At 40.4% G+C, this 26540-nt stretch overlaps 1 protein-coding gene across 2 annotated transcripts in view; it reads right to left on the bottom strand.

Moving 5' to 3' along the window:
• The window catches only part of CNTNAP5 (contactin associated protein family member 5), a 995558-nt gene that overhangs the window by 306711 nt on the left and 662307 nt on the right, over positions 1–26540 (bottom strand). For both annotated transcript variants that reach the window (XM_043894748.1, XM_043894749.1), the window contains one exon: positions 17965–18084. In XM_043894748.1, the coding sequence (XP_043750683.1) occupies positions 17965–18084 (120 nt within the window). The remainder of the gene's footprint in view (positions 1–17964; positions 18085–26540) is intronic.

Below are 26540 nucleotides of genomic sequence, written 5' to 3'. Positions count from 1 at the left end.
TTCAGTGCCCTGCTCTGTGAAATGAAAATAATGATACCTTCTTCACATGATTTCTAAAAAACCTGAATGGCCTCATGAATGTAAAGTGCCTATCAGGGCATCTCCAACAAACAGAAACTAGATTAAATGTTAGCTGTTTCTAGCATAAAACTCAGCTCAGAGGGCTTCTCTTCAAGCGCACCTTCTCTGAGCACTGTCCCGTCCCCACGCACCCCTTGATACGACCACCGCCTCCTTTGTGCTCTCTCTGCGTGATTGGTTTTGCTACCCTATTTGCCATACCAGGCGTAAAAGCTGTCACAACGTCTGATTCCTTCTCTGGACTGTGAATTTCTTGAGAGTAACACACACACCCATTGTGAAACCTTGGTGCTTAGTCCAGCCAGTGCTCAAAGGTTTATTTTAATGGCTTATCATAAATGACCAGATGAATAAAGTAAGTGCCCTTGATATGAAACTTCAAGCTGCAAACCTTCAAAGATGAGAACACGTGTGCCACCTACCTTATGCCAGCCGTTAATTTGTACTACTGCAGTTTTCAAGGTACTTAATGTAAGAATAAGATATTTTCTTTATTTTTTATGCTTGTTTTTATGTATTATTGGTGTGAAAAATACAGTACAGTACTATATATCCGACTGTGGTACCTAGGTTAACTTTACTGGACTTATGAACAAATTGGACTTACAAATGTGCTCTAGGAACAGAACTCATTCATATGTAGGGGACTTACTCTAAGTGACTAACTGATTGATTGATTGAATGAATGAATAATGTGTAAGTAGGCTCCTCTGCCCATGGCATTTTCCAGGCAAGAATACTGGAATGGGTTGCCATTCCCTCCTCCAGGGGATCCTCCTGACCCAGGGATTGAACTCTGATCTCCTGCATTGTAGGCAGATTCTTTACCACTGTGCCACCTGGGGAGTCCTGTATGTAACCAAGCCCATGAAAAAACAAATGCAGAAATAAATAAATGACAGAATTAATGAATGAGTAAATTAATAAAAGTTTAATAAAATAATCCAAGAAATGAGTTAGCAAACGGATGTGCATTTATGAACAAGCAACTAAATCTATAAAAATCACATTACAATCATTTTCCACAACTTCGTCACCTGCTTTCTGTTCTCATCCATTTTGGCTGGAATCAACTGGCCCTGCTAAAGTGGTGTGTGTGAAAGGCATTTCTCTAAGTGCCTGTGAAAACTCTTGGCAATTCAAAGGTGACAATGCTTTAATTTCATGGTAATTCTACAGCTTTACAACTTAGTAGTTTTATTTAATGGCCCAATTTAGCAGGAGATTATACAGTCTGCCGCTAGTCCAGAGAGACCACTTTAAAGCTTGGGCCTTCCACACAAGCAGATCTACTTCCCAGCTTTACCTAAGAGACCAGCCTTCAAGAAGCTGTAAGTGGCCACCACGCCTTGGCTGACAGTGTGTGGTGGTTCTGTTACTAAGTCGTGAACGACTCTTGGCGAGCTTACGGACTGTAGCCTGCCGGCTCCTCTGTCCATGGGATTTCCCAGGCAAGAACGTTGGAGTGGGTAGCCATTTCCTTCTCCAGGGGATCTTCCTGACCCAGGGATCAAATCTGCATCTCCTGCATTGGCAGATGGATTCTCTACCACTGCCACCTGAGAAGCCCCTGACTGACAGCGTGATGTATTAAACAGGGAGACTGCCATTTTAAAAACCTCCCGTCTTCTAAGCAGCTGGATGGCCATCCTTGTTGAGTTCAAAAAGTCCCCTGGAAAACACTTACTTAGTCTACAAAACTGTCCCTCTGGAATATTAGGTTGGTGCAAAAGTAACTGTGGCTGGTGCAAATTCATTGTGATTGGTGCAAAAGTAATTGAGGTTCGAACATAACTGTGGTTGGCACAAAAGTAATAGTAATTGCAGTTGGTGCCAAAGTAATCGAGGTTTGCACAAAAGTAATTGAAGTTAAAAAGTTATTGAGGCTGCTGCAAAAGTAATTGCAGTTCGTGCAAAATAGTAATTGCAGTTGCTGCAAAAGTCAGCCATAGTTATTTTTACACCAACCACAACTACTTTTGAATCTCAGGTACTTTTGCACCAACCTAACAGAAGCAAAACACAGGCATTATTCCAACTGATTAAACTGCTAGTGAGCCACGGTGCATATGTCACTCACGAGTGAGTCCCAACCGGGCAACAATAACTGGACAATCAGGAGACACACTGCAGCATCCTCCCTGGGTTTTGGTGAGCCTGCTACCCACAGACAAGGGACACAGTTCCAAGGGAAGCAGGGAGAAGATAAAGGGAAAAACCTCAGTTTCTTAGGTGTCAGTCACTCTCCAGCATTGTTTAAACGTTAACTCATTTAACTTGACTACATCTCAATCATAAGAAGACATCATCAAACCCTCCATTTACAGAGAGAGAGACTGAGGTACAGACAAGAAGACTTGTTTGTGGACCCAAGGGAAATAACTATAATACATAACAAACATGATGATTTGGAGGATGAAATATGTACCAGAAATTGTTCTAAGAGTTTCAATTAATGCATACGAATTCAGGTATCCTCACAACCATGCCCTTAAAAACATACGATCCATGAATTAAAAGCTTGCGATTTGCACAGGCAGGATAAAGGGGTGAGAAGGTATGGGCAGACCTGTTTTTAAAGCATCACTCTTGCTGTTGTATGAATTATGAATCAGAGTGGAAAAGGTGTTTTTGTTTCTTTTTTACCACAAGGACTTGAGATGACATATTCTGTGGAATTCAGGGACTGTATCTGAATCTTTTTATATCTTCAGTGCCTTGTCAGTGCCTGGACAGAGGAAACAACCAATGCATATGGATTCAAATAGAAGATGATTGCCTTCCAAGCTTTCCAGTCCTTTGATAAGAAGTATGGCAAAGTGGGCAGAGCCAAAGATTTAAATCATATGGTTCCAGTTGGAATTCTCTTTCTATAAGTCACTGGCCTCATTAGCACATTCGTAAAGAAAAGACTATTTCAAAGTAATGCATCGTGAGCTAGCCTCATGCCCAGCAGACATTTAGCACAGTTTTACACGGCCTGCAATCAAGTCACAGTATTTGGGCAACGGTACTTCTGCCATGACGGCAGAAACCGGAGAACTTGAGCCCAGTCCAGCTTCTACAAACTGTAGAAGAGTTTGGCAGATGAAGGAAGCTAATACTTCCTTTCTGGTGTGTGTGTGCGTGTGTGTAAACTGGAGTGTTTGGGGTAGAAATCAGCCAATGGGAGATACCAAGACAGATTACAAATGCATATGGCACCAGCAACTGAATTCTACTTCTCTTTGGTGTAAAATATAGCTTCAAAAAATTAACAATGTACTAAGAAGTTTGGGGGAAACAAATGTGCCATATGTGAGTGGTCCCATTGTATGCCATGAGTAACTCATTTCTTCTATACTGACAGACTCTTGTGCACTCCATACGTAAGACTGTCACCTCAGTGACATTGCTCTAACTTTGGAAAGCAAGGCCAACAACTATTAGACTGAACTGAATGGACGTTTTTTTTTTTTTCTTTCTGTCAATGACTTGGATGATGATCTATTACCTGCAATCCCACTGAACAATTGTGTGCAGGAATATTAGAAATATTTCAATTGCAGCTTCCCTACCTACTCCATCATGCATGCTTTGATGAGTTTTAATGAAAACAGAGCCTGTTGCCAAAGGAGTGAGAAGCAGAGCACCATAACAGCAAGTGATAAGACATAGAAATTGCAAATGAATTAGGAGCTATTTGAGAAGGAAAACAAGTTTTGCTTTCAAGATTTGACCAAACCTTCCTTGCAAATTTCTCTTTAGGGCCTGATGGTCTCTGTACAGGTCTAGCCACGTGAAACAGGTTTTGTATCCATCAAGACAGGAAATAAATGTGTTTTTGTTAGTGGTTCTAGACAAACAACTTTGCATATCAATATGCAATTATACTGCACAGAGGAAAAACAGTGTGTGGCTAGGAAACATCTTTTAACATGTTGACAAGGTGTCTTGTTAACAATTCAAAATGGCAAAATGTAAACAGTAGAGTGAGTTGAAATGTCAAGCTCTAGCAAAAATCTTGTCAGAACGCCTCTTCCTTCTAATTCTGCTTTATTGATACTGGAAGTTTCCCCTCAAACATGCTCCCTCAGGCTGCTAAAGTCTCTGGAATCTGTGGCAATACAGAAGGAATAAAAACATAGTTACCTTTTACCACTCAGTTGGAGGCTTCCCGTGTGGCTCAGTTAGTAAAGAATCGGCCTGCAGTGTGGGAGACCTGGGTTCCATCCCTGGGTTGGGAAGATCCCCTGAAGAAGGGAAAGGCTACCCACTCCAGCATTCTGGCCTGGAGAATTCCATGGATAGTCCATGGGGCCGCAAAGAATCGGACACGGCTGATTCTTTCATTTTCACCACTCACATGGCCACATAGGTTCTGTCTATACTACTAGGAGAGCGGTAAGAGTGAAAGAGGTCATGGTTAATATTACATCATGATATCTGTCTGCTCTGTTTCAAGACCATCTACATTTTGGGACAAGGAACTTGCCATATATAACATATTCCTCAGGTTAATTTCAAAAGGCAGACAATTTTATCATCTTCATGTCCCTGATAAGAAAACCAAGATCCAGAAATGTTGAATGACTTGTCCAAAGTCACACAGCTAGAACATGCCAGCGCTAAGATAGGTACACCAACGTGACTCCAAAACCTGTGTTCCTTCCACTAGTGACACTTATGTTGGGAGAAGAACAGGCTTTGGGGAGACAGGAGAGCAATGATGGATCTTGGAACAATGAGGAGCAGCAGGACACTTTTCACTCTTGGGCTTGTAGGAAAGGTTACAAATAGCAGGAGTGACTCAAGCTCAGTTCAGAAGACAGTAAGCCCCCTACATACAAACCTTCAAGTTTCAGACTTTCAAAGATGCGAAAGTGTGTTCCATCAGCATCAGGTGTGAGTTAAACTGCAGCTTGCCCTGTCTCCTATTGCTGACGATCCTTCCTGGCACCTCCTCCGTCAGTAACTCTTCTTGCCTGCTCACTCCATGCCAGGCCCTGTATATGAGCTGTTGCACTTTACTACTGTACTTTTCAAGGTACTGTACTGTGGATTAAAAATGTTTTCTTAATTTTTGTGTTTGTTTTTTATTTAATATTTGTGTGAAAGCATTATAAATCTATTATGGTACAGTACTGTATAGCTGATTGTATGAGTTGGGTGCCTTGACTAACTTGTTGGACTTATGCACATATTGAACTTACAAACACACTCTATTGGAACAGAACTCATTTGTATGTAGGGGACTAGACATGAAGGCAATATCTGTGGTTTCAAGCTGTCATTGATGGAATGGGCCACAGCCCTAGTCTAAGATAAATTATGGGAAGTGGAAAAAAAAAGGAGAAAGGCAGAAATTAATGTTTAATGCAGCTGTGATTTCTCAGAGTTCCATGTACCCCGGGCTCAACAGAGTCTGTGTAACAGTAAATCCAGGAATTCCTGACACTCTGTTTCTCATATTCCATCTAGGACCATGGAACACAAAAGTAAAGAGTGGTTATAACACAGTGTGATCAGTAGAAATATTCAGAAAATGAGAACAAAGCAGAGAAGGGACACCCAACCTCTGGGTACCAAGTGCATGAGTCAAGGTTCTCCAGAGAACAGAACCAACAGGAGATATATATATACATATATATATATATATATATACACACACATACATACATATGTATGTATACTTATACTTAGCATGCATGCATATACTTATATATATATATATATATACACACACACACATATATACATATGTATATATATATATATATATATATACATATACTTAGCATGCATGCATGGATATATATACATACATCCATGCATGCATGCTAAGTCGCTTCAGTCATGTCCAAGTCTGTGTGACCCTATGGACAGCAGTCCACCAGGCTCCTCTGTCCACAGGATTCTCCAGGCAAGAATACTAGAGTGGGTTGCCATTTCCTTCTCATATATATATATATATACTTTTTTTCCCCAGTGCCTAATGTTCCCAAGATATGGAGGATAGACCAGTAGGCTGGAAATCTAGTAAACTATAGCAGTTCAAGCCCAAAGATAGTCTGATAGGTGACTTTCTTCTTGCTTGGAGGAGGTCAGTCTTTGTTCTGTTGAGCCTTCAGCTGATTGGATAAGGCCATCTGGCTTTTTGGAGGGCAATACGCTTTATTCAAAGGCCACTGATTTAAATATTAGTCTTACTTAAAAATCCTATTCACAGAAGTATTCATGATAATGTCTGATATCACCTGCACATCATGACTCAACCAATCTGACGTTACACTCACCGCATTTTTGTGTATCAACAGCACACACTTCCTGCACAGGTACTTTGGAGGTTCACTCATTCCAGCTTCTTACTGTGCCCTGATTTTTCTCCATTCCTGTCTTGCTCTTTGCATTGATTCCAGTGCCCAGCACTTCCTCACTTTCTGATGGCATCTAACTCATTCTGTGAGTCTATTTTATTCATTTTCATTAAGCAATATAATCCCAAGTCGAAATAGACTCCTTGTTGTCTCAAATGCATTCCTCCCTACTGGCCCAACTAGGCTGTTGTAGCCAAGGATGAAAACGAACTTCACATCATTGTCTGAAACTGTCCACATTCAGGCTAAAAGACTTAGATAGAGGCATCAGATAGATGCACAGGTCTAGGTGGCCCTTTGAATAAAACATCACATGTTAGTGTATGTCACTGTTTCTCTTAGTGGTTCACTTGTCCTTAATTATTCATCATTTGAGTGGCTTATTAACTTTGAGAGTCAGCTAGCTCTCTTAAGTTTCTCTTTTATGAATGTTCCTTGAATCCATCCTAATCTCACTTTCTTTGAAGCTACAAATGAAGGTTCTTTCTGCTTCAGATGGGAACCTAATGAACAAATTCATACTTCATGTATTTGCAAGGTTTGTGGATTTCACTCACTGGTCCTACTTCACAACCAACTTTCATCCTTAATGAATGCAAGTAACTTTTCCCCCTAGGTTTCTTTGGACAATTCTTTAACCAGGATATTTTCCATTTGCTCCACTGGATGTACTCTCCACCTTTCTACAGCATTCTCTGTGCCCAGGAAAGCTGACTAAAAGCCTTATCCCAATAAGTACAGAAAGTTGTCTACAAACAAATGAGTTCCATTCTGAGAGTGAGTTCATAAGCCCAATTTGTTCATATGTCCAACAAAGTTGGCCTAGGTACCCAACTAACACAATCAGCTATATAATACTATACTGTAATATTGTATAAGAATAAGCAACATCTACCATCATTTTCAGATCTTTTAGATGTTCAAGCTGGATTTAAAAAAGGCAGAGGAACCAGAGATTAAATTGCTAACATCCATTGGCTCATAGAAAAATCAAGAGAATTCCAAAAAAATATCTACCTCTGCTTCTTTGACTATGCTAAAGACTTTGACTGTGTGGATCACAACAAACTGTGGGAAATTCTTAAAGAGATGGGAATACCATGCAAATCAATAAAGTGATACAACACATTAACAAATTGAAAGATAAAATGATATAATTATCTCAATAGATGCAGAGAAAGCCTTTGACAAAATTCAACATCCATTTATGATAAAAACACTCCAGAAAGCAGGCACAGAAGTAACATGTGAAAAGTGAAAGTGAAAGTCACTAAGTTGTGTCTGACTCTTTGCGACCCTATAGTACATGGAATTCTTCAGGCCAGAATACTGGAATGGGTAGCCTTTCCCTTCTCCAGGGGATCTTCCCAACCAAAGGATCAAACCCAAGTCTCCCACATTGAAGGCAGATTCTTTACCAGCTGAGCCACAAGGGAAGCCCATACCTCAACATAATAAAAGCCATATATGATAAAACCATAGCAAACATTATCCTCAATAGTGAAAAATTGAAAGCATTTCCCTTAAAGTCAGGAACAAGACAAGGGTGCCCACTCTCACCACTACTATTCAAATTAGTTTTAGAAGTTTTAGCCACAGCAGTCAGAGAAGAAAAACAAATAAAAGAAATCCAGATTGGAAAAAAAAAGAAGTAAAACTCTCACCGTTTGCAGATGACATGATCCTCTACATAGAAAACCCTAAAGAGACCACCAGAAAATTACTAGAGGTAATCAATAAACATAGTAAAGTTGCAGGATATAAAATTAATACACAAAAATCCCTTGCATTCCTATACACTAACAATGAGAAAACAGAAAGAGAAATTAAGGAAACAATTCCATTCACCATTGTGACGAAAAGAATAAAACACTTAGGAATAAATCTACCTAAAGAAACAAAAGACGTATATATAGAAAACTATAAAACACTGGTGAAAGAAATCAAAGATGACACAAATAGATGGAGAAATATACCTTGTTCATGGATTGAAAGAATCAATATAGTGAACATAAGTATACCAAACAAAGCAATCTATAGATTCAATGCACTCCCTATCAAGCTACCAATGCTATTTTTCACAGAACTAGAACAAATAATTTCATAATTTGTATGGAAATACAAAAAAAACCTCAAATAGCTAAAGCAATCTTAAGAAGAATGGAACTGGAGGAATCAACCTGCCTGACTTCAGTCTCTACTACAAAGCTACTCTCATCAAGACAGAATGGTACTGGCACAAAGACAGAAATATAGATCAATAGAACAAAATAGAAATCCCAGAGATAAATCCAGGCACCTATGGACACCTTATCTTTGACAAAGGAGGCAAGAATATACTATAGAGAAAAAAACAATCTCTTTAAAAAGTGGTGCTGAGAAAACTGGCCAACCACCTGTAAAAGAATGGAACTAGAACACTTTCTATCACCATACACAAAAGTAAACTCAAAATGGATTAAAGATCTAAATGTAAGACCAGAAACTATAAAACTCTTAGAGGAAAATACAGGCAAAATACTCTCTGACATAAATCACAGCAGGATCCTCTATGACCCACCTCCCAGAATAATGGAAATAAAAGCAAAAATAAACAAATGGGACCTAATTAAAATGAAAAGCTTCTGCACAACAAAGGAAACTATAAGCAAAGTGAAAAGACAGCCTTCAGAATGGAAGAAAATAATAGCAAACCAAGCAACTGACAAAGAATTAATCTCAAAAATATGCAAGCGGCTCATGCAGCTCAATTCCAGAAAAATAAATGACCCAATCAAAAAATGGGCCAAAGAACTAAACAGACATTTCTCCAAAGAAGACATGCAGATGGCTAACAAACACATGAAAAGATCCTCAACATCACTCATTATCAGAGAAATGCAAACCAAAACCACCATGAGGTACCATCTCATGCCAGCCAGAATGGCTGCTATCCAAAAGTCTACAAGCAATAAATGCTGGAGAGGGTGTGGAGAAAAGGGAACCCTCTTACACTGTTGGTGGGAATGCAAACTAGTACAGCCACTATGGAGAACAGTGTGGAGATTCCTTAAAAAACCTGGAAATAGAACTGCCATATGACCCAGCAATCCCACTCCTGGGCATACACACCGAGGAAACCAGATCTGAAAGAGACAGGTGTACCCCAATATTCATCACAGCACTGTTTATAATAGCCAGGACATGGAAGCAACCTAGATGCCCATCAGCAGATGAATGGATAAGAAATCCATGGTACATATACACAATGGAATATTACTCAGCCATTAAAAAGAATACATTTGAATCAGTTCTAATGAGGTGGATGAAACTGGAGCCTATTATACAGAGTGAAGTAAGTCAGAAAGAAAAACACCAATATGGTATATTAATGCATATATATGGAATTTAGAATGATGTTAATGATGACCCTATATGCAAGACAGCAAAAGAGACATGGATATAAAGAACAGACTTTTGGACTCTGGGAGAAAGAAGGCAAGGGTGGGATCATTTGAGAGAATAGCACTGAAACATGTATATCACCATATGTGAAATAGATCACCAGTCCAAGTTCGATGCATGAAACAGGGCACTCAAAGCCGGAGCACTGGGACAACCCTGAGGGGTGGGGTGGGGGGCGGAGGTGGGAGGTGGGACACATGTACAGCCACTACTACAGTATTGAAAATTAATTAGCTTCCAATTAAAATACATTAATTAAAAAGAAAGAGAGATGGGAATACCAGACTACCTTACTTGCCTCCTAAGAAATCTGTATGCAGGTCAAGAAGCAACAGTTAGAACCGGACATGGAACAATTGACTGGTTCCAAATTGGGAAAGGAGTATGCCAAGGCTGTATATTGTCACCCTGATTATTTCACTTATATGCAGAGTACATCATGAGAAATGCTGGGCTGGAGGAAGCACAAGCTGGAATCAAGATGGCCAGGAGAAATATCAATAACCTCAGATATGCAGATGACACCACCCTTATGGCAGAAAGTGAAAAAGAACTAAAGAGCCTTTTGATGAAAGTAAAAGAGGAGAGTGAAAAAGTTGGCTTAAAACTCAACATTCAAATAATGAAGATCATGGCATCTGGTCCCATCTATTTACGGCAAACAGATGGGGAAACAATAGAAATAGTGACAGACTTTATTTTCTTGGGCTCCAAAATTACTGCAGATGGTGACTGCAATCATGAAATTAAAAGACACTTGCTCCTTGGAAGAAAAACTATGACCAACCTAGACAGAATATTAAAAAGCAGAGACTTTTTTTGCCAACAAAGGTCCATCTAGTCAAAGCTATGGTTTCTCCAGTAGTCATGTATGGATGTGAGAGTTGGACTATAAAGAAATCTGAGTGCTGGAGAATTGATGCTTTTTTTTTTTTCTTTTGAATTGATGCTTTGGAACTGTGGTGTTGCATAAGACTGTTGAGAGTCCCTCGGATTGCAAAGAGATCAAACTAATCAATCCTAAAAGAAATCAGTCCTACATATTCATTAGAAGGACTGATGCTGAAGCTCCAATACTTTGGCCAGCTAATTCCAAGAGCTGACTCATTGGAAAAGATCCTGATACTGGGAAAGATTGAAGGCAGGAGGAGAAGGGGATGACAGAGGATGAGATATTTGGATGGCACCACCAACTCAATGGACATGAGTTTCAGCAAGCTCTGGGAGTTGGTGATGGACAGAGAAGCCTGATTTGCTGCAAATGTGACTCTTTGGAGTCACAAAGAGTCAGTCATGAATGAGTGAACTGACTGCCTGACCCTATTTTCACCTCACTCCACTCTCTTTTCCATCATTATCACCGAGCACTTAGCAGTTCCAGCTACATTGCCGCTGCTTTTATGCTTGCTTCTGGACATCTGGGCTTGAAGTAAAGATAGTGAACTACCGTACTCTATACAGTACAGTACAAAGTACACAAAAGTGCGACCCCTTGTGGAGGACGCGTGGCAATGCATGCCGGACACCTGGACTAAGTTACATGATGGCCGTGAAAAAGCAGGTTCACATCTCTGAAAGTCTGCAACTTGAACGTTCGCATGCAGAGAACTCACGGTACTCCTGCCTACTAAAATCTAGCAGAATTTGCTACATGAAGACCGAGGACAGAGACTGAAAGGGGCAAGGACAGCCTGAAGTTGCTTCCCAAGCTCCTTGCAGGCTATTCCCACGCTGAAGGTCATAGCTATCTTAAGGCACAGATTCTTCACATCCTGACCTTCTTTCTGCTCTGGCCACACTCCCCCTCACCTGAATGGACCCAACAGTGGGAACAGTTCCTTTGTTAAAAGGTCTGTAGTATAGTATATTTCCCTAATTTCTTCTTCTACATTCACCCCTTTGTAAGCAGTCCCTAAAGTAAGCAATCCATTTTCTAGATCTAGTCCTCCAGAGTAGGAAACAGTGCCAAAAACCATTTATAACCTGAATACTGGCTTGTTGTTGGCTCTCAGAAAGCTGTTCAAATATGGATGTCCCTTAAAGAAACTAAAAATAAAGCTGCCATATGACCCTACAATCCCACTTCTGGGCATATGTCTGGAAAAAAAACATGATCCAAAAGGATACATACACTCCATTGTCCATTGCAACACTGTTTATAATAACCGAGACATGGAAGCAAACTAAATGTCCCTTGACAGAGGAATGGATAGAGAAAACATAGTACATATACACAATGGAACATTCTTCAGCTACCAGAAAGAATGAATTAGTGTCATTTGCAACAACACAGTGAGTGAAAGATGTAAAACAGGAAAGCAAAAATATCCTGACATCACTTACATGTGGAATCTAAAAAGACATACTATAAATTAACTTATTTGCAAAACAGAGATGGACTCACAGTCTTAGAGAATGAACTCGTGGTTGCCGGGGGGAAGGATGAGGGTAGAGACAGTTAGGGCGTTTGAAATGGACAGGTACGCTCTACTGTATTTTAAATGGATGACTCCTGGGTAGCACAGGGAACGCTGCCCAACGTTATGTGGCAGCCGGGATGGGGGGAGTGTTTGGGGAGGAATGGATACATGTGTGTGTGTGGCTGTGTCCCTGCGCGGTCCATCTGAAACTATTACATTGTTGTTAATCAGCTATACTCCAATGCAGAATAAAAAGTTAAAAGTAAGAAAATTGTTCTTCTTTCCTTTGGGGACAGGTAAATAGTCTGGCATGCTCAAGAATTATCTGTGATAAAAAACTGAGTTTGGGATTAGCATATACACACCACTGTACATAAAATAGATAGCAAGGTCCTGCTGTATATTCTGTAATAACCTGTATGGGAAAAGAGTCTGAAAAAGGATGGGTATATGTATATATATGCATAACTTACTGAAACTAACACAACACTATAAATCAACCATGCTCCAATAAAAAATAAAAATTAAGTTGAAGAAAAATCCTTCTTTTCCCTAAAATTAAGACAGCAGATTTCCTTGCTGACAAACTAGTTCAGATGATGGATTTTCAAAAACTTCTGCTTTGTTCCTATTCAAGTGAGTTTGATCTTTTAATTTTTTATTCATTCAGTTTCATGCATTTTCCAAATGTTCTAAACTAGAAATTCATCTTGGTGAGCTTGGGCCCAACAAATATGCAGGATCAAGGTCCCCTGGAACCTTGTTCTGACATTCATTTGCTCTTCATGGAAATGCCATCCTTTGTGTCTGTTTTTGGTCAGTTCCTACTCTCCATCCAGGTCTTAGAGACATTACCTCTCTGCCTGAGAGCTCTTCCAGGAGAGGCTGGGCTAGATGCCCCTGCTGCATGCTCTCAGAACACAGCGTGCAGGGACACCCTTGACAAGACGTTTTCATTACCACTGTGTCTTTTACATGATTAGCCTGTAAAGGAGACTGAAATGATTCTGTTATGTGCTGAATTGTGTCCCCAAAAATGAGCTCTTGAATACCTAATCTTCTGTACCTGTGAATATGCAAGGCTTTAATGAGAAATAGATTCTTCACAAGGGTAATCAAATTAAGATAATATCATACTCCATTAGGTTGGACCCTAATCCAACATGACCGGTGTCCCAATAAGAAGAGAAGAAACAGATACACAGATGAATAAAAGGAAATGGTCACATGTGATGTGGTGGTCACATGGAACCAGGGAGACAGTCTTCAAGAGGCAGAGACAGGGGCTGCTGCTAGGAGCCCAGAAGTGCCCATGGGTCAGGCAAACTGCCAGATGCTGAGAAGAGGCCATGAAGGACTGAGTCTCCCCCAAAGGTATGAGAGAGGATGGGCCCTGCCAGCACCTAGGTTTTGCTCTTCTACCCGTGAGAACTGTGAGACAACATACTCCTGCGGTTGGTGAAGTCCTGTCACAGCAGCACAGACGCGGAGGCAGACACATTGTGAATCCTTGGCAGTCTGCACATGCACTGCCTGGAATGTACAAATTTAAGTCGAGCTAAAGTGAATCGTACATCATTTAGAGTTAAGTTAAAAGCAGGGCAAACGTGTATTCCTGAAAAAACATACTCTCTTTCTCATCAGTAACTTCAGTCAGTCCTCCATCTAAACACTGGGCCTTCCATCTCTCCCACCCACTAGTCCTGTGGTGAAAAGTGAAAGTGAAAGTGAGTCCTGTCTGACTCTTTTCGACCACATGGACTATTACTAGGCTTCTACATCCATGGGATTTTCCAGGCAAGAGAACTAGAGTGGGTTGCCATTTCCTTCTCCAGGGGATCTTCCCAACCCAGGGATTGAACCCGGATCTCCTGCATTGTAGGCAGACGCTTTACCCTCTGAGCCACCAGGGAAGCCCAGTCCTGTGGTGAAGGGACTTAGAATGTAGCCGTGGGTATGGTACCCTGTCAAAATCTGTAGATGCCTACATTCAGTCCATCCTATAGATCAGCCTAATCACACCCTTAGTTTCTCCTATGAGTTACCCTACCATCCCAGGCAGAGATCACACTGCCTCCCACCAAAAGGGGTACTTGGGGACCTCATCTCCCCAAGATTACTTTGTGGTAGGTGAGATGCTGTTAAGTCACTTCAGTCGGGCCTGACTCTTTGCAAACCTGTGGACCATAGCCCACCAGGCTCCTCTGTCCATGGAATTCTCCAGGCAAGAATACTGGAGTAGGTTGCTATGCCCTCCTCCAGGGGGTCTTCCCAACCGAGGGATCGAACCTGCATCTCTTAAGCCTCTGGCATTGCAGGTTCTTTACCACTACAGACATAAGTTTCCCAGGAGGGGTAAAGTGCCACCTCATCTGTAGAAATGGGTAGCATACACTGTAAAGAGGCACATTGTAGCTGGGATTCAGATTTATGATTTTCCATAAATAAAACCTGTTCATCACCCTCAAGACATCCATTTACAAGTGTCTGCAGACTTACGAGAAACTTTTCTTTTTCCCTTTCTTTTGAACCTCAAATGATCTCTCTGAGCCACCAGGGAACTCCCCACCCACCCACCCAGTGATCTCTCAGGGAGTTCTAAATGAGGAAGACCTATGGGACCACTTGGCTCCAGATCCTTATTTTAGAAACGCACAGTCAGGCCAAAGCACTCAGCCAACCGGCACAAGGAAGAGAAGAGAGAGAACCCAGGCTCCCTGCTTCCCAGCATTGTTTATACTCTCTGTGTTATGACCTCAGGAATGCCTCTGAAAAGTGTGGAAACTAGTAGCTTTGTGCTTTTAAAAACCTCAGTGAACACGTATCCCCCACCCTGTTCACACTGGACATGTACACCCATGGCTGATTCATGTCAACGTATGGCAAAAACCACTACAATATTGTAAAGTAATTAGCCTCCAATTAAAATAAATAAATTAATTAAAAAAAAAACAGAGTGAAACACAGCACGTCTTCTCTGACCGGATATCCCCACCTTCCCTCCTTCCCTCCCGTGTGCCTCCCTCTCCTCCTTGAAGCACTTTGTCACACTTATCCTGTGTCATAAGTCACTCTCATTTAAGAACACTTAACATTCACAAACAATAAAAATGTATTTGATTACTATTATATTATGCATTAAAAATTTTTGTCAGTTAAATATGAGAATTATATAATTCAGCCTACACAGAAGTTGACTTTTATTTCTACAAGTATTTTTAGGAAAACAAAATCCAAACCAAACACCTATATATTTGCAATTGATGTGACCAAAAAGCATATTTCAAAGAATTCTTCAATCATGCACAAAACAGCCTATCAATTTTGGGACATAACATAACTCAGAGGCCTTGATGCCTTTAGCATCACATCAGCAAAACAGCAAACTTTAAGTAAACATTCATCTTTAGCCACTCCTGAACAAATATCAAACATAAATCCCAAGAGAAATCTTTCCAAAAAGGGGTACAGCATTTCATGTAAATGAGACATATGAATCAGTCATACATGGTGTGTTATTATCTTTATATTATTTTGGGGAGTTAAATTTGTCAAGCTATATACTTTAATAAAAATAGGATTAGTCCGTGCTTGTCTATTAAATTCATAATATAAAATATATATCTAAAAACATAAACATTCATAGAAAAACACATATATACATTTATAGTAAAAAAAGTCCCAAGGAAAATCTAATAATAAAATATCAATAGCAATCTCTGGATTGTGGTTTATACATGGCCTTATATTTCTTCACACTTGTTTCCCTTAAATTTTCTGTAATTAGCATTGATTACTTTTATTACAAAAATAAAAACTGGGTTTCAAGCAAAACAAAAGCAATACAAAATACCCCATTAATGTCTCAGTGATATAGATCATTGCTGCACCAGAGGGTTTTGCTTGCTTCCTGAGTCTTGACTATTAGTTTCAGGATTTATTTTCTAGCAGGTCATGAAATTCTCACATGCTCTTTCCTTCTATGTAGTATATATAGAGTTAAAAGTATCTACCCCAGATTTTTGTTGCAAAGAATTAAAAGACATGATATCTGAAAACTCTCAGTTCAGTTCCCAAAGATGACAGGAGCTGAGTAATTGATGCCATGACCAAAAATCCTATTATCATATGTCACACCCATCACTCAGCAGACACTGATCTCTTTTGCCTCATTCTGTAACCAAATCACTTCCTCCATTTTTTCAAACTGTGGACTGGGGACAAATTATATCAGAATCACTTGAAAAGCTCAGTAAAATGCATTTACTGAATTTAGAATTTCTGACTCTGGCAAGTCTATTTTTAACATTATTCCCCAGAGATTCATATGTTAATTAAATTTGGGAAATAACCAAGATCTACTGAGAAGTCTACTTCTTGACCAGGTTGTTGAACATTACAGGCTGGCATAACCATGAAAAGAAAACAGTAACACAGTTTCTAATTATGTTATAGGGCCATTGAGAAGCAGCTAGCATACATTTTGGAGAAATGAAGTATTATGGAAATGGAATGAAATGACACACAATTCCATGTAACTAGCATTTTCTGCAGAAAAAGTGTGGCCCTTTGTATTCAGATGGGCAAATTATTGCTAAATGCCCTTCATCACTGTTTTGGCAATGGTTTGTTTACATTTCTACCTGTAATATTGCACGCCATTTTTCCTGATTTTACTGCCTCGTGAATGACAATGACTACGTCTTATTTCTCTGAATATCCTGGGTCCCCAGGATAGTGTTTGGCTATGGAAAAAGCACCACAGATGTGATGTGGTTACCCAGCTGCAGTAGAGCCCGGGGCCTAAGGACCCAAAGACTCCTGCTTTTCTGCTTCATCCCACGATTCTGCCGGCCTCTTCAAAGGCCAGTGCTCAGAACAAACAAACCAAGAATGCGCATGTGCTGACAACAATATTCACAACAGAGAACTCGCATTGCTATATTTTTAAATAACTATTACATCAGGTTGTGCTGTGGAATTGGTTTTTTTTTTAAGAATAAATTAGTAATCACACGCTGTTTCCATACAGTAATTGGCTCTCAATATGTCCTTAGACACGTTTAGGAAGAAGTTACAAGATGTTATGAGATTGCCAAGGAAAATAGAGTTATCCCAGGTTTTGATTAGGCATCTGCAGGATAACTGGTCAGTTGCACTAATATAGATGATTTTGTTTAATCCCCCCAACTCTGAGAAGCAGAAACTGCTCTTTCCTCTTCACTGATGCAGAAAGGAAGCTCAGAGAGAACCTGAGTCATGCAGTCCTCAGGGAAAGACCTGAATCCAGCTTCCCCACTTCCTGAATCAGGGCTTTCCATTGATTTCGTTTTTTGCCTTTTTTGTTTGTTGGCTTATTTTCCTTTTCTTTTTGTTTTTGACTTTGAAGAGAGAAATGACCTTGGTCAGCTCTGCAAAATATACTTGATAATTAATCCTTGGTTCAGTGGAACCTTGTCAAGACCCTTGTCACATTCTCCTCTCTCATGAAAATAAAATAGCTGGTAATTCCTATGATTTACCTAAAAATACAGCCTCCCCTCTGAAGTTGGTCTTTATTTTTTTTATTTCATTTATACAAGTGTTCCCGTGCGGTGGGTTTTCCTTTCCTGTGTGCCGTCGCGCAGCAGCATGACGCGTGCGGGGGAATCTCACACCCTTACCTGTGATGTTGCAGAACACCCGGAAAGGCCCCAGGGGCCCGCTGCCGTCGGAGTCGATGTAGAAGAAGCCCGCGGTGTTGCCTCGGTGCCTGTACACCTCGCAGGACTGCTCATAGAGGGCTGGGGAGACACAAAGGCGGCAGAGAGGAGACGGTGCTGGGCTCTGCGTGTCCCTTTGGAGGACCAGCAACTCTTACTTATTGTACTGACTTCCAATTGCGGTCTCTTTCCCTTCTCCTCTAATCTTATTTCCCTCCGAGCCTTCACAAACCAGGACCCCCATGTTTGATGGAACTGTCTCCTGCATTCATCCTAATACCCATTCTTCTCAACAGCCCCTGGGTTACAGTCTCTAAAAGGTCTCCCCTTTCCTCTTATACAGCCCTTCCCCATGCTGATGGCTTTGTCCTTCACCTACTCTCACACAGCTATGAAGCTAGGACATCATACACTATTCTGCCTCCTGCAGTGGTTACAGAATCTAAGTGGTGACTGAGTGCAGTTTACAGCTGTGTTTCATCATCAAGCAGGCTGTCACACTCACAATGGGAGACAAAAAATTAAAAATGTACAAACAATAGATGCTAGAGAGGTTGTGGATAAAAAGGAGTCCCATGACACTGTTGATGGGAATGTAAAAGGCTTCCCTGGTGGCTGAGGTGGTAAAGAATCAGGCTGCAATGCAGAAGACTCAGGTTCTATCCCCGGGATGGGAAGATGCCCTGGAGAAGGGAACGGCTGCCCACCCCAGTATTCTTGCCTGGAGAATCCTATGGACAGAGGAGCCTGGTAGGTTATAGTCCACAGGGCCACAAAGAGTCAGATACAACTGAGGAACTAAGCTTTGACTTTCGTGAGGGAGAACAGAATGGAGGTTCCTTAGAAAACTAAAAATAAGTTATAAAAATAGAGCTACCATAAGATGCAGAAATCCCACTAAAAAAGTAAAATGCCATTATCTTATCTCTGTACACCCAGAGCTCAGAACAATAGCTATCACCCTAGGTGCCTGCAGGGAAAGAGGAAATCAGCCAAGATGGCACGGTCAGGCTCTCTCGCCCCATGGCTTCTCGCTCTTGCCCCACATTTTGTAAAGAATGATTACGTGAAAGCTGAGATCACTTGCAGCACTCCACATGCGCATCAGGAGGTGCTCACTTGGTCACGGGTGGCCGTGCATGGTACACGTGTATGAGCTTCACCAGGAAAGCCCTGGCTGCTGCCACATCGAGGCTACGCTGGAGTGACGGCATGGTTATGTTATATGAAGCTAAGCTATGGTTCCGTTATGGCTACATTATGGTTAGGTTACGGCTGCTGCTACAGGTGCTGTGTCAGCCAGGAGAGAGGCTGTGTTATGACTGCCATGCCAGCCAGGAGAGAATAAACGTGTCCACAGTTCCTACGGCTCCCGGAGTCTCCTTCCAGCCTCTTCACTCACACCTTGCCTATCCTGGATTCAGCAAACAGTGCTAACAGTGTGAACAGCAAGACGAGCAGCATCACAAACAGGAACATCAAAAATACAGTGCCCAATAAAGTTTAACTCAGTTTGACTTAAGAAGCATTTACTGAGTCCTTCATATATGTCAACATGGCGGTAGCCACTGAGTTACAGACCAAGGATAAGGCAAAGTGTCTGTGCCTTGGGGGGTTACAACCTGATTACAGCCACAAAGACCCTTACGTGCTCAGAGAGAGGCAGATACAGCTGTCCTGAGATGGGACACTTCGAGCAATCTGCAGGTAAAAGAAATTTACAAATCTCATCACACCAGCATGAATGAAGCTGGTGGGGTGGAAAGCAGGCATCTCTGTCTCATGCATGAGAAAACGGAATGTCATCGGATGCTTGACACAAAATAACATAACTCAGGGCAGTAGGTACACATCCAATTATGTCATCCTCCATGCTTAAAGCACTTCAGTGGCTCCTAACAACTTTAAAGGTAGAGCAACAACTCCTCACCTTAGACAACGTGCCCCTGTGACTAATGCCCCGTCCCAGGAACACGAAGCTGCAGTTTGTCACGATCAAGTGTGAGGGCTGCCTCAAATAATTCATTACCAATAAAGTTCTAAAGCTTCAGAGGCTTTGACTGTGTATAAATTAGAGTGATTTCAAGGTGATCCTTGTTCTCATGTAATTCTCCCTTGCAGTCATGTACTGCTTCCAAAGCTAGGGGCCGATGGGAAGATGAAAGCTTGCACCCTACATAGTAAGCATGACATATAGCTTATTTCTGTTGGCTTAAACTGATAACACACCAGGGTGTGCGTCACACATATGAAAATATGCACAATAACCTCTAAAATAACTCACCTAGTCAGCACTTCTTGAAATCCATACCCTCCCCACGAGTATAGGCTGGAACTACAGATTTGCTTCTAACCAAATATGACGTCATTTTCAAGACCAGATTGTAAAAAGACAAGTAGTTTCCATCTTGGGTGCTTCTGGAGTACAAGCTTTCAGAGAGGCCAACTGGTAGGTCCTGAAGAAGCCCTCTGCAGGGACCCACAGGATGAGTCTGGGAGCTTCTGAGGCGTGCTGTGTGTGTGAGAGCCAAAGGTCTCCAGAGTTAGACACGGTGGTGACAAACAGCCCGTTAAGACTGAACCAGAACTACGCAGCCAAGTGGCTCAAGGACCCGGAGAAAATATGAAGTGACAATGTCCACTGCCTCCAGTTCTGCTACGATTCATTGTCCAGCAATAGATAGCTAATAAACCCTCAAAGCATTAATGGTCTCATGTGGTTATAGGTATAAAATGAGTCTGTGTCATATAATTGTAGTAAGGATTCAGAGATAATGCATACATGACAGATAGCATAGTACATGGCACAGGAAGAACCTGACAAATATAAACTATCATTATCATCATTATTAAGTCACTGCATGCTGTGTTTCCTCTTCTTTTCTTGGTCAGTTTTCTGCTTACTTGATTTTTTTTTCCCACTTTTTGTCATGAATCAATTAGGGCCTATCAAGAAAAACCAATAGGCCCCCCCTCCCTTCTGTGCAGAGGCTATGACATTTATTTCTTAGTTTATTCTTTGGGTATTAAATATCTTATCTCTCCTTATAATATATTTATAGGTAATCTATTTGCTTATCAATGGGAAAGATGAGAACTTATCTTTTTCATCACCTCTTTCCACATGCAAAGAATTTTCTGTTTCCCTATACTTCCAATAAAGGAGGATTGCAATTTTAGTTAGATAAATCATCACTGTTTATGGTAAAACAACAATATGCATGATATTCACAAACAGTAAGCATAATAGTGTAGTTGTTTCTTTTCCCGAACAAAATTTGCTTTTTGTTGAAATTAATAATTGTCTCATGATCTGTCATTGGGCTTATTTTTATCTACACATATATCACAAATTTAACTCCAGACTTACTAACAACTCTCCAAAATACTTTCCAAAATATTCAGGTAATAACTACTTTAAATGGATACCTTGGAGAAAGAAGAGCGGAGAGTAGACAGTCAAAAAGCTAAGCCTTTGTGAATATATCATATTTTAAAATTTGAAACTATGTATTTTAAATAACTAAAAAACAAGATTAAACATATTATTAGAAAATTTGCAATTCCTAAATATTGAAAGGAAATTAAAATAAATTTATAAATTATTTCAAGTGATATTTAAATTCAGTATTTTCTTGTTTACTTTTTATGACCCAAAAAAGTCAAATACACATTAAGAGCGCAGGGAGTAAAAACAAAATAAACCTGATATCACAGTCAGTCTCAATAATAGTCAGCATTTGGTAATCTTGCCTTGTCTGTAGTACCTGTACTATCAGTTACCCCTTGCTAGATAACAAACCACTACAGAGCTGTCTTAAGACAATAATCAGTTCATGATTCTGCGCTTGATAACTGAGGCTGGGGAGTACTTGGCCAAGCTTGGATGATCGTTACAGGGCTGCTCAATTATCTGAGGTTAGGGCAGAGTCAGAGGAACTTGTTGATCACAAGCTGGGGTACTCGCCCCCTAACGTCTCTCGAAAGTCAGCAGGCGCATTTCTGTGGTAAAGACTCCAAGAACAATAAGACAGCAGGTGTTTGTCAGGCCCCTGATTGAATGATGTTTGCCAATACCCCTTTGACCAAAGCAAGTCACTTAACCAACACAATCCACACAAAGGGTCCAGGACCTGAAAAGAAATGGGGCTACAGGACAGACATGCACCGCGCCACTGACCTCTTAGAGCAGATCACACTGCAGTGTGATGTGAATGTGAAAGAAACATCTCACCAACAAGGCACCAGGGTTTAGGGTTCATTTCCAACCTTAGTCACCCTGCAATTCCTAATGCAAGGTCTCCTTAAGCTTTAGTTCAGTTACTGGGAGGCCTGGTAACAAACATTTCTATTTACGGATACTGTAAATGAGTTCAAAAACATAAGGTCAAAGACATACCAGCTGGTAAGCAGTTGTTATATCATTCCTTAATTTATTAGTGGGAACACTTGACACAAGTCAATTATCAGCCATCAGTTAGTTGATTTCTCTAAACTACAAGATTGCATGGGAAAAACAAGATAAATACTCGATGTTATCCCTTTAATTCATCAGCTGCAAAAGACTGAACTGGTTCCTAGTATCCTCCAAAAATGAACAGTTAGAATATTTTTAGTTTTATTATGAACTCATGGATTTAAATATGTTTGAAGTTAAAACAATAATATAACTACTAGTAAACAGTAGAGTTTTTCTAATGGTCATGACCATAAAGAATCTGCGTGCAATTCAAGAGAGCTGGGTTCAATCCCTGGGTTGAGAAGATCCCTGGAGAAGGGAATGGCTACCCACTCCAACGTTCTTGCCTGGAGAATTCCAAGGACAGAAGAGCCTGGTGGACCACAGTCCATGGTGCTGCAAAGGGTCTGACATGACTGAGCAACTAACACTTTCACCATCAAACAGCAGGGTATAACTATCATAAAAAATTAAACATAATAAAAATCTGAAAATATATTAACTAGCCTTATCATTAGTTAATACTGCTAAGGATTCATTAAACTGTTATATATATCAAGAAAAAGCTAACAACTAATTATGCTACTGACAACAGACTAAATCTTTTAACATAAAAGATGAAATATAAAATGTAAACAATACATAAAAAATTCTGCAGTGGTAATTTGAGTTGGTAATATCACTATAAACTCACAATTTTTAACAATATATTTTCACTTTTGTGAAAATATAAGTGAAACTACTGAAACAATCTAGTGACTGTGGTCTCTAAGTACAGTTTTTCACTAAAAGGAAGAAGGGTTTTATAGAGGGTTTGTATCAGGATGAAATCAGAATGCCTTGCATTTCCTGAAAGCAAGCAAGAAAGCTATCAAAAGTTGGAGTTATGTCAAACATGGCACAGGAAACAATGTGATGAAATAATTTGAGAATCAAACAGAATAATCACTGTTTGCATATATTTAAATATACAGGATATATCTCACTGTTTATCTATTTATCTACCATCTATCTACCTACTGATACTTATATCCATTAGTTAATCTCTGGGGGTTGCTAAAGAATAAAATCACATTCTGAAAACTGAAAAGAATATAGATCATATCCTGTCTTTCCTGTATGTACTATATTTGATGGTCATCTAATGGTACATGAAAAATGTCATTAATGAATAACCAAATCCAGAAAGTAAAAAAGCAATAATAGAATTTGAAAACCATCCTTTATAATAGCCAATGAAATAAAGAATTAGAAAATGATCATCAAAAATTGCTAAATTATTAGTTGAAAAGCCTATGGGATCTTTTCAGCAGATGGTTTGAATTAATAATGCCCAAACTCATCACTGATCAACCTCAACATCCCCACAGTGATTATTACGATACCTGTGAAAGTGAGGCAATAAGAAATACACAGGTGGAAATCCAGAAAATGGGATATGTGTATACACACAGGGGATGGACTTTGCGGAACAGCAGAAACTAACAAAACAGAACAAAGCAACAACGCTCCGGTTTAAAGACACCCACAGCACTGCCTGAGATAGCGGGAATCAAGACTGCCAGAAGCATCGGCAAGCTCCGAGAGTGACGGGTACCACTCTAAGGGCAGAAAGCAAAGAGGAGCCTCTCACTGAGGGTGAAGACGAGAGCGAAAAAGCCGGCTTAACACTCAGTATCAAAAAACCTAAGACCACGGCATCTGGTCCCATCACTCCATGGCAAATAGAAGGGCAAGAGGTAGAAGCAGTGACAGATTTCCTCTTCTTGGGCTCTAAGATCACTGCAAATTTCACGGTGACTGCAGTCATGAAATTAGATGATTGATTCTTGGCAAGAAAGCTATGACAAACCTAGACAGTGTGTTAAAGGGCAAAAACATCACTTTGCTGACAAAGGTCTCTATAGTCAAAGCTATGTATGGTCTTTCCAGTAGTCATCTACATATGTAAGATTTGGACTGTAAAGAAGGTTGAATGCCAAAGAATTGATGCTTTCAAACTGTGATGCTGGAGAAGACTCTTGAGAGTCCCTTGGAACCAGCCAGTCCTTTAAAGGAAATAAACCCTGAATTCTCATTAAAAGGACTGATGCTGAAGCTGAAGCTCCAATACTTTGGCAACCAGATGCAAAGAGCAGACTCATTGGAAAAGACCCTGATGCTGGGAAAGACTGAAGGCAGAAGGAGAAGAGGGTGACGAAGGATTAGATGGTTGGAAGGCATCACAGTTTCAATGGCCATGAACTTGGGCAAACTCTGGGAGATGGTGAGGGACAGGTAGGCTGGTGTGCTGCAGTCCATGGGGTCACAAAGAGTCAGACAGGAGACCTGACAACTGAACAACAACCTCAGACACATTCTTGCCCAAAATCTGAAGCTAAATCTAATCAAGCCCTGAGATTTAAACACTAATTTACAGTAGAAAGAAAAGAAAGTGAAGTTACTCAGTCATGTCTGACTCTTTGCAACCCTGTGGACTGTAGCCTACCAGGCTCCTCCATCCATGGGATTTCCCAGGCAAGAATACTGGAGTGAGTTACCATTTCCTTCTCCAGGGGATCTTTTCTGACCCAGGGATCAAACCTGGGCCTCTCACATTGCAGGCAAACATTTTACACTCTGAGCCACCAGGGAATTTACAGTAAGAGACAGAGAAATTTATAGTAAGAGATAAAGATCCTATTGTATCCAAAAGGATACAAACACCTAAATCCAGAATCTAGGAAAATATGACTCATTTTCTTCAACAAATAAATGGCAAAAGAAGAACAGGGATTCAGGAGACACATCAGTCCAACACTGTCTGCAGACATTGTTAGGATCCTGATTCCAACAAAGCAAAGAAAAAAAAAATAAGAGAACCAGAAATATTAAAATTGGATTTGCTATCTTGAAGTATTTGTTTGATGTAGCAGAATGTTTATGCTTTAAATGTTTAATTGGAGGATAGCTACTTCACAACGCTGCACTGATCTCTGCTCTACAGCTGCATCAATCAGCCATGTGTGTACATATATCCCCCTCTCTTGAAACGCCCTCCCATAAGCCCGCATTCCACCCCTCACAGTCGTCACAGAGTGTAGAGCTGAGCTCCTGTGCCATACAGTGGCCTTCTACCAGCGATCACAGCCAACCAAAACTTAAAACACTTCTTAAGGTATCTTAAAGGGTTTTTTTAACTTCATGGCTGCAGTCACCATCTGCAGTGATTTTGGAGCCATGAAAATAAAGTCTGTCACTGTTTCCATTGTTTCCCCATCTATCTGCCATGCAGTGATGGGACTGGATGCCATGATTTTCGTTTTTTGAATGTTGAGTTTTAAGCCAGTTTTTTTCACTCTCCTCTTTCACTTTCATCATGAGGCTATTTAGTTCTTCTTCACTTTCTGCCATAAGGGTGGTGACATCTGTGTATCTGAGGTTATTGATATTTCTCCCAGCAATCTTGATTCTAGCTTGTGCTTCATCCAGCCTCTCATTTCACAGGATGTACTCTGCATATAAGTTAAATAAACAGGGTGACAATATACAGCCTTGGCATATTCCTTCCCCAATTTGGAACCAGTCTGTTGTTCCATGTCCAGTTCTAACTGTTGCTTCTTGACCTGTATACAGATTTCTCAGGAGGCAGGTCAGGTGGTCTGGTATTCCCATCTCTTGATGAATTTTCCACATTTTGTTGTGATCCACACAGTGAAAGGCTTTAGTGTAGTCAATAAAACAGAAGTAGATGTTTTTCTGGAATTCTCTTACTTTTTCAATGGTCCAAAGGATGTTGGCAATTTGGTCTCTGGTTCCTCTGCCTTTTCTAAATCCAGCTTGAACATCTAGAAGTTCGTGGTTCATGTACTGTTGAAGCCTGGCATAGAGAATTTTGAACATTACTTTGCTAGAGTGTGAGATGAGTGCAACTGTGGGTAGTTTGAACATTCTTTGGCATTGCCTTTCTTTAGAATTGGAATGAAAGCTAAAAAGGTCCATCTAGTCAAAGCTATGGTTTTTCCAGTAGTCAGGTATGGATTCACGTGAGAGTTGGACTATAAAGAAAGCTGAGCACCAAAGAATTGATGCTTTTGAA

This window comes from Cervus elaphus, chromosome 33 (genome assembly GCF_910594005.1).
Source record: "Cervus elaphus chromosome 33, mCerEla1.1, whole genome shotgun sequence".
Taxonomy (NCBI): Eukaryota; Metazoa; Chordata; class Mammalia; order Artiodactyla; family Cervidae; genus Cervus; species Cervus elaphus.
This window is presented reverse-complemented; position numbering and strand designations above follow the sequence as displayed.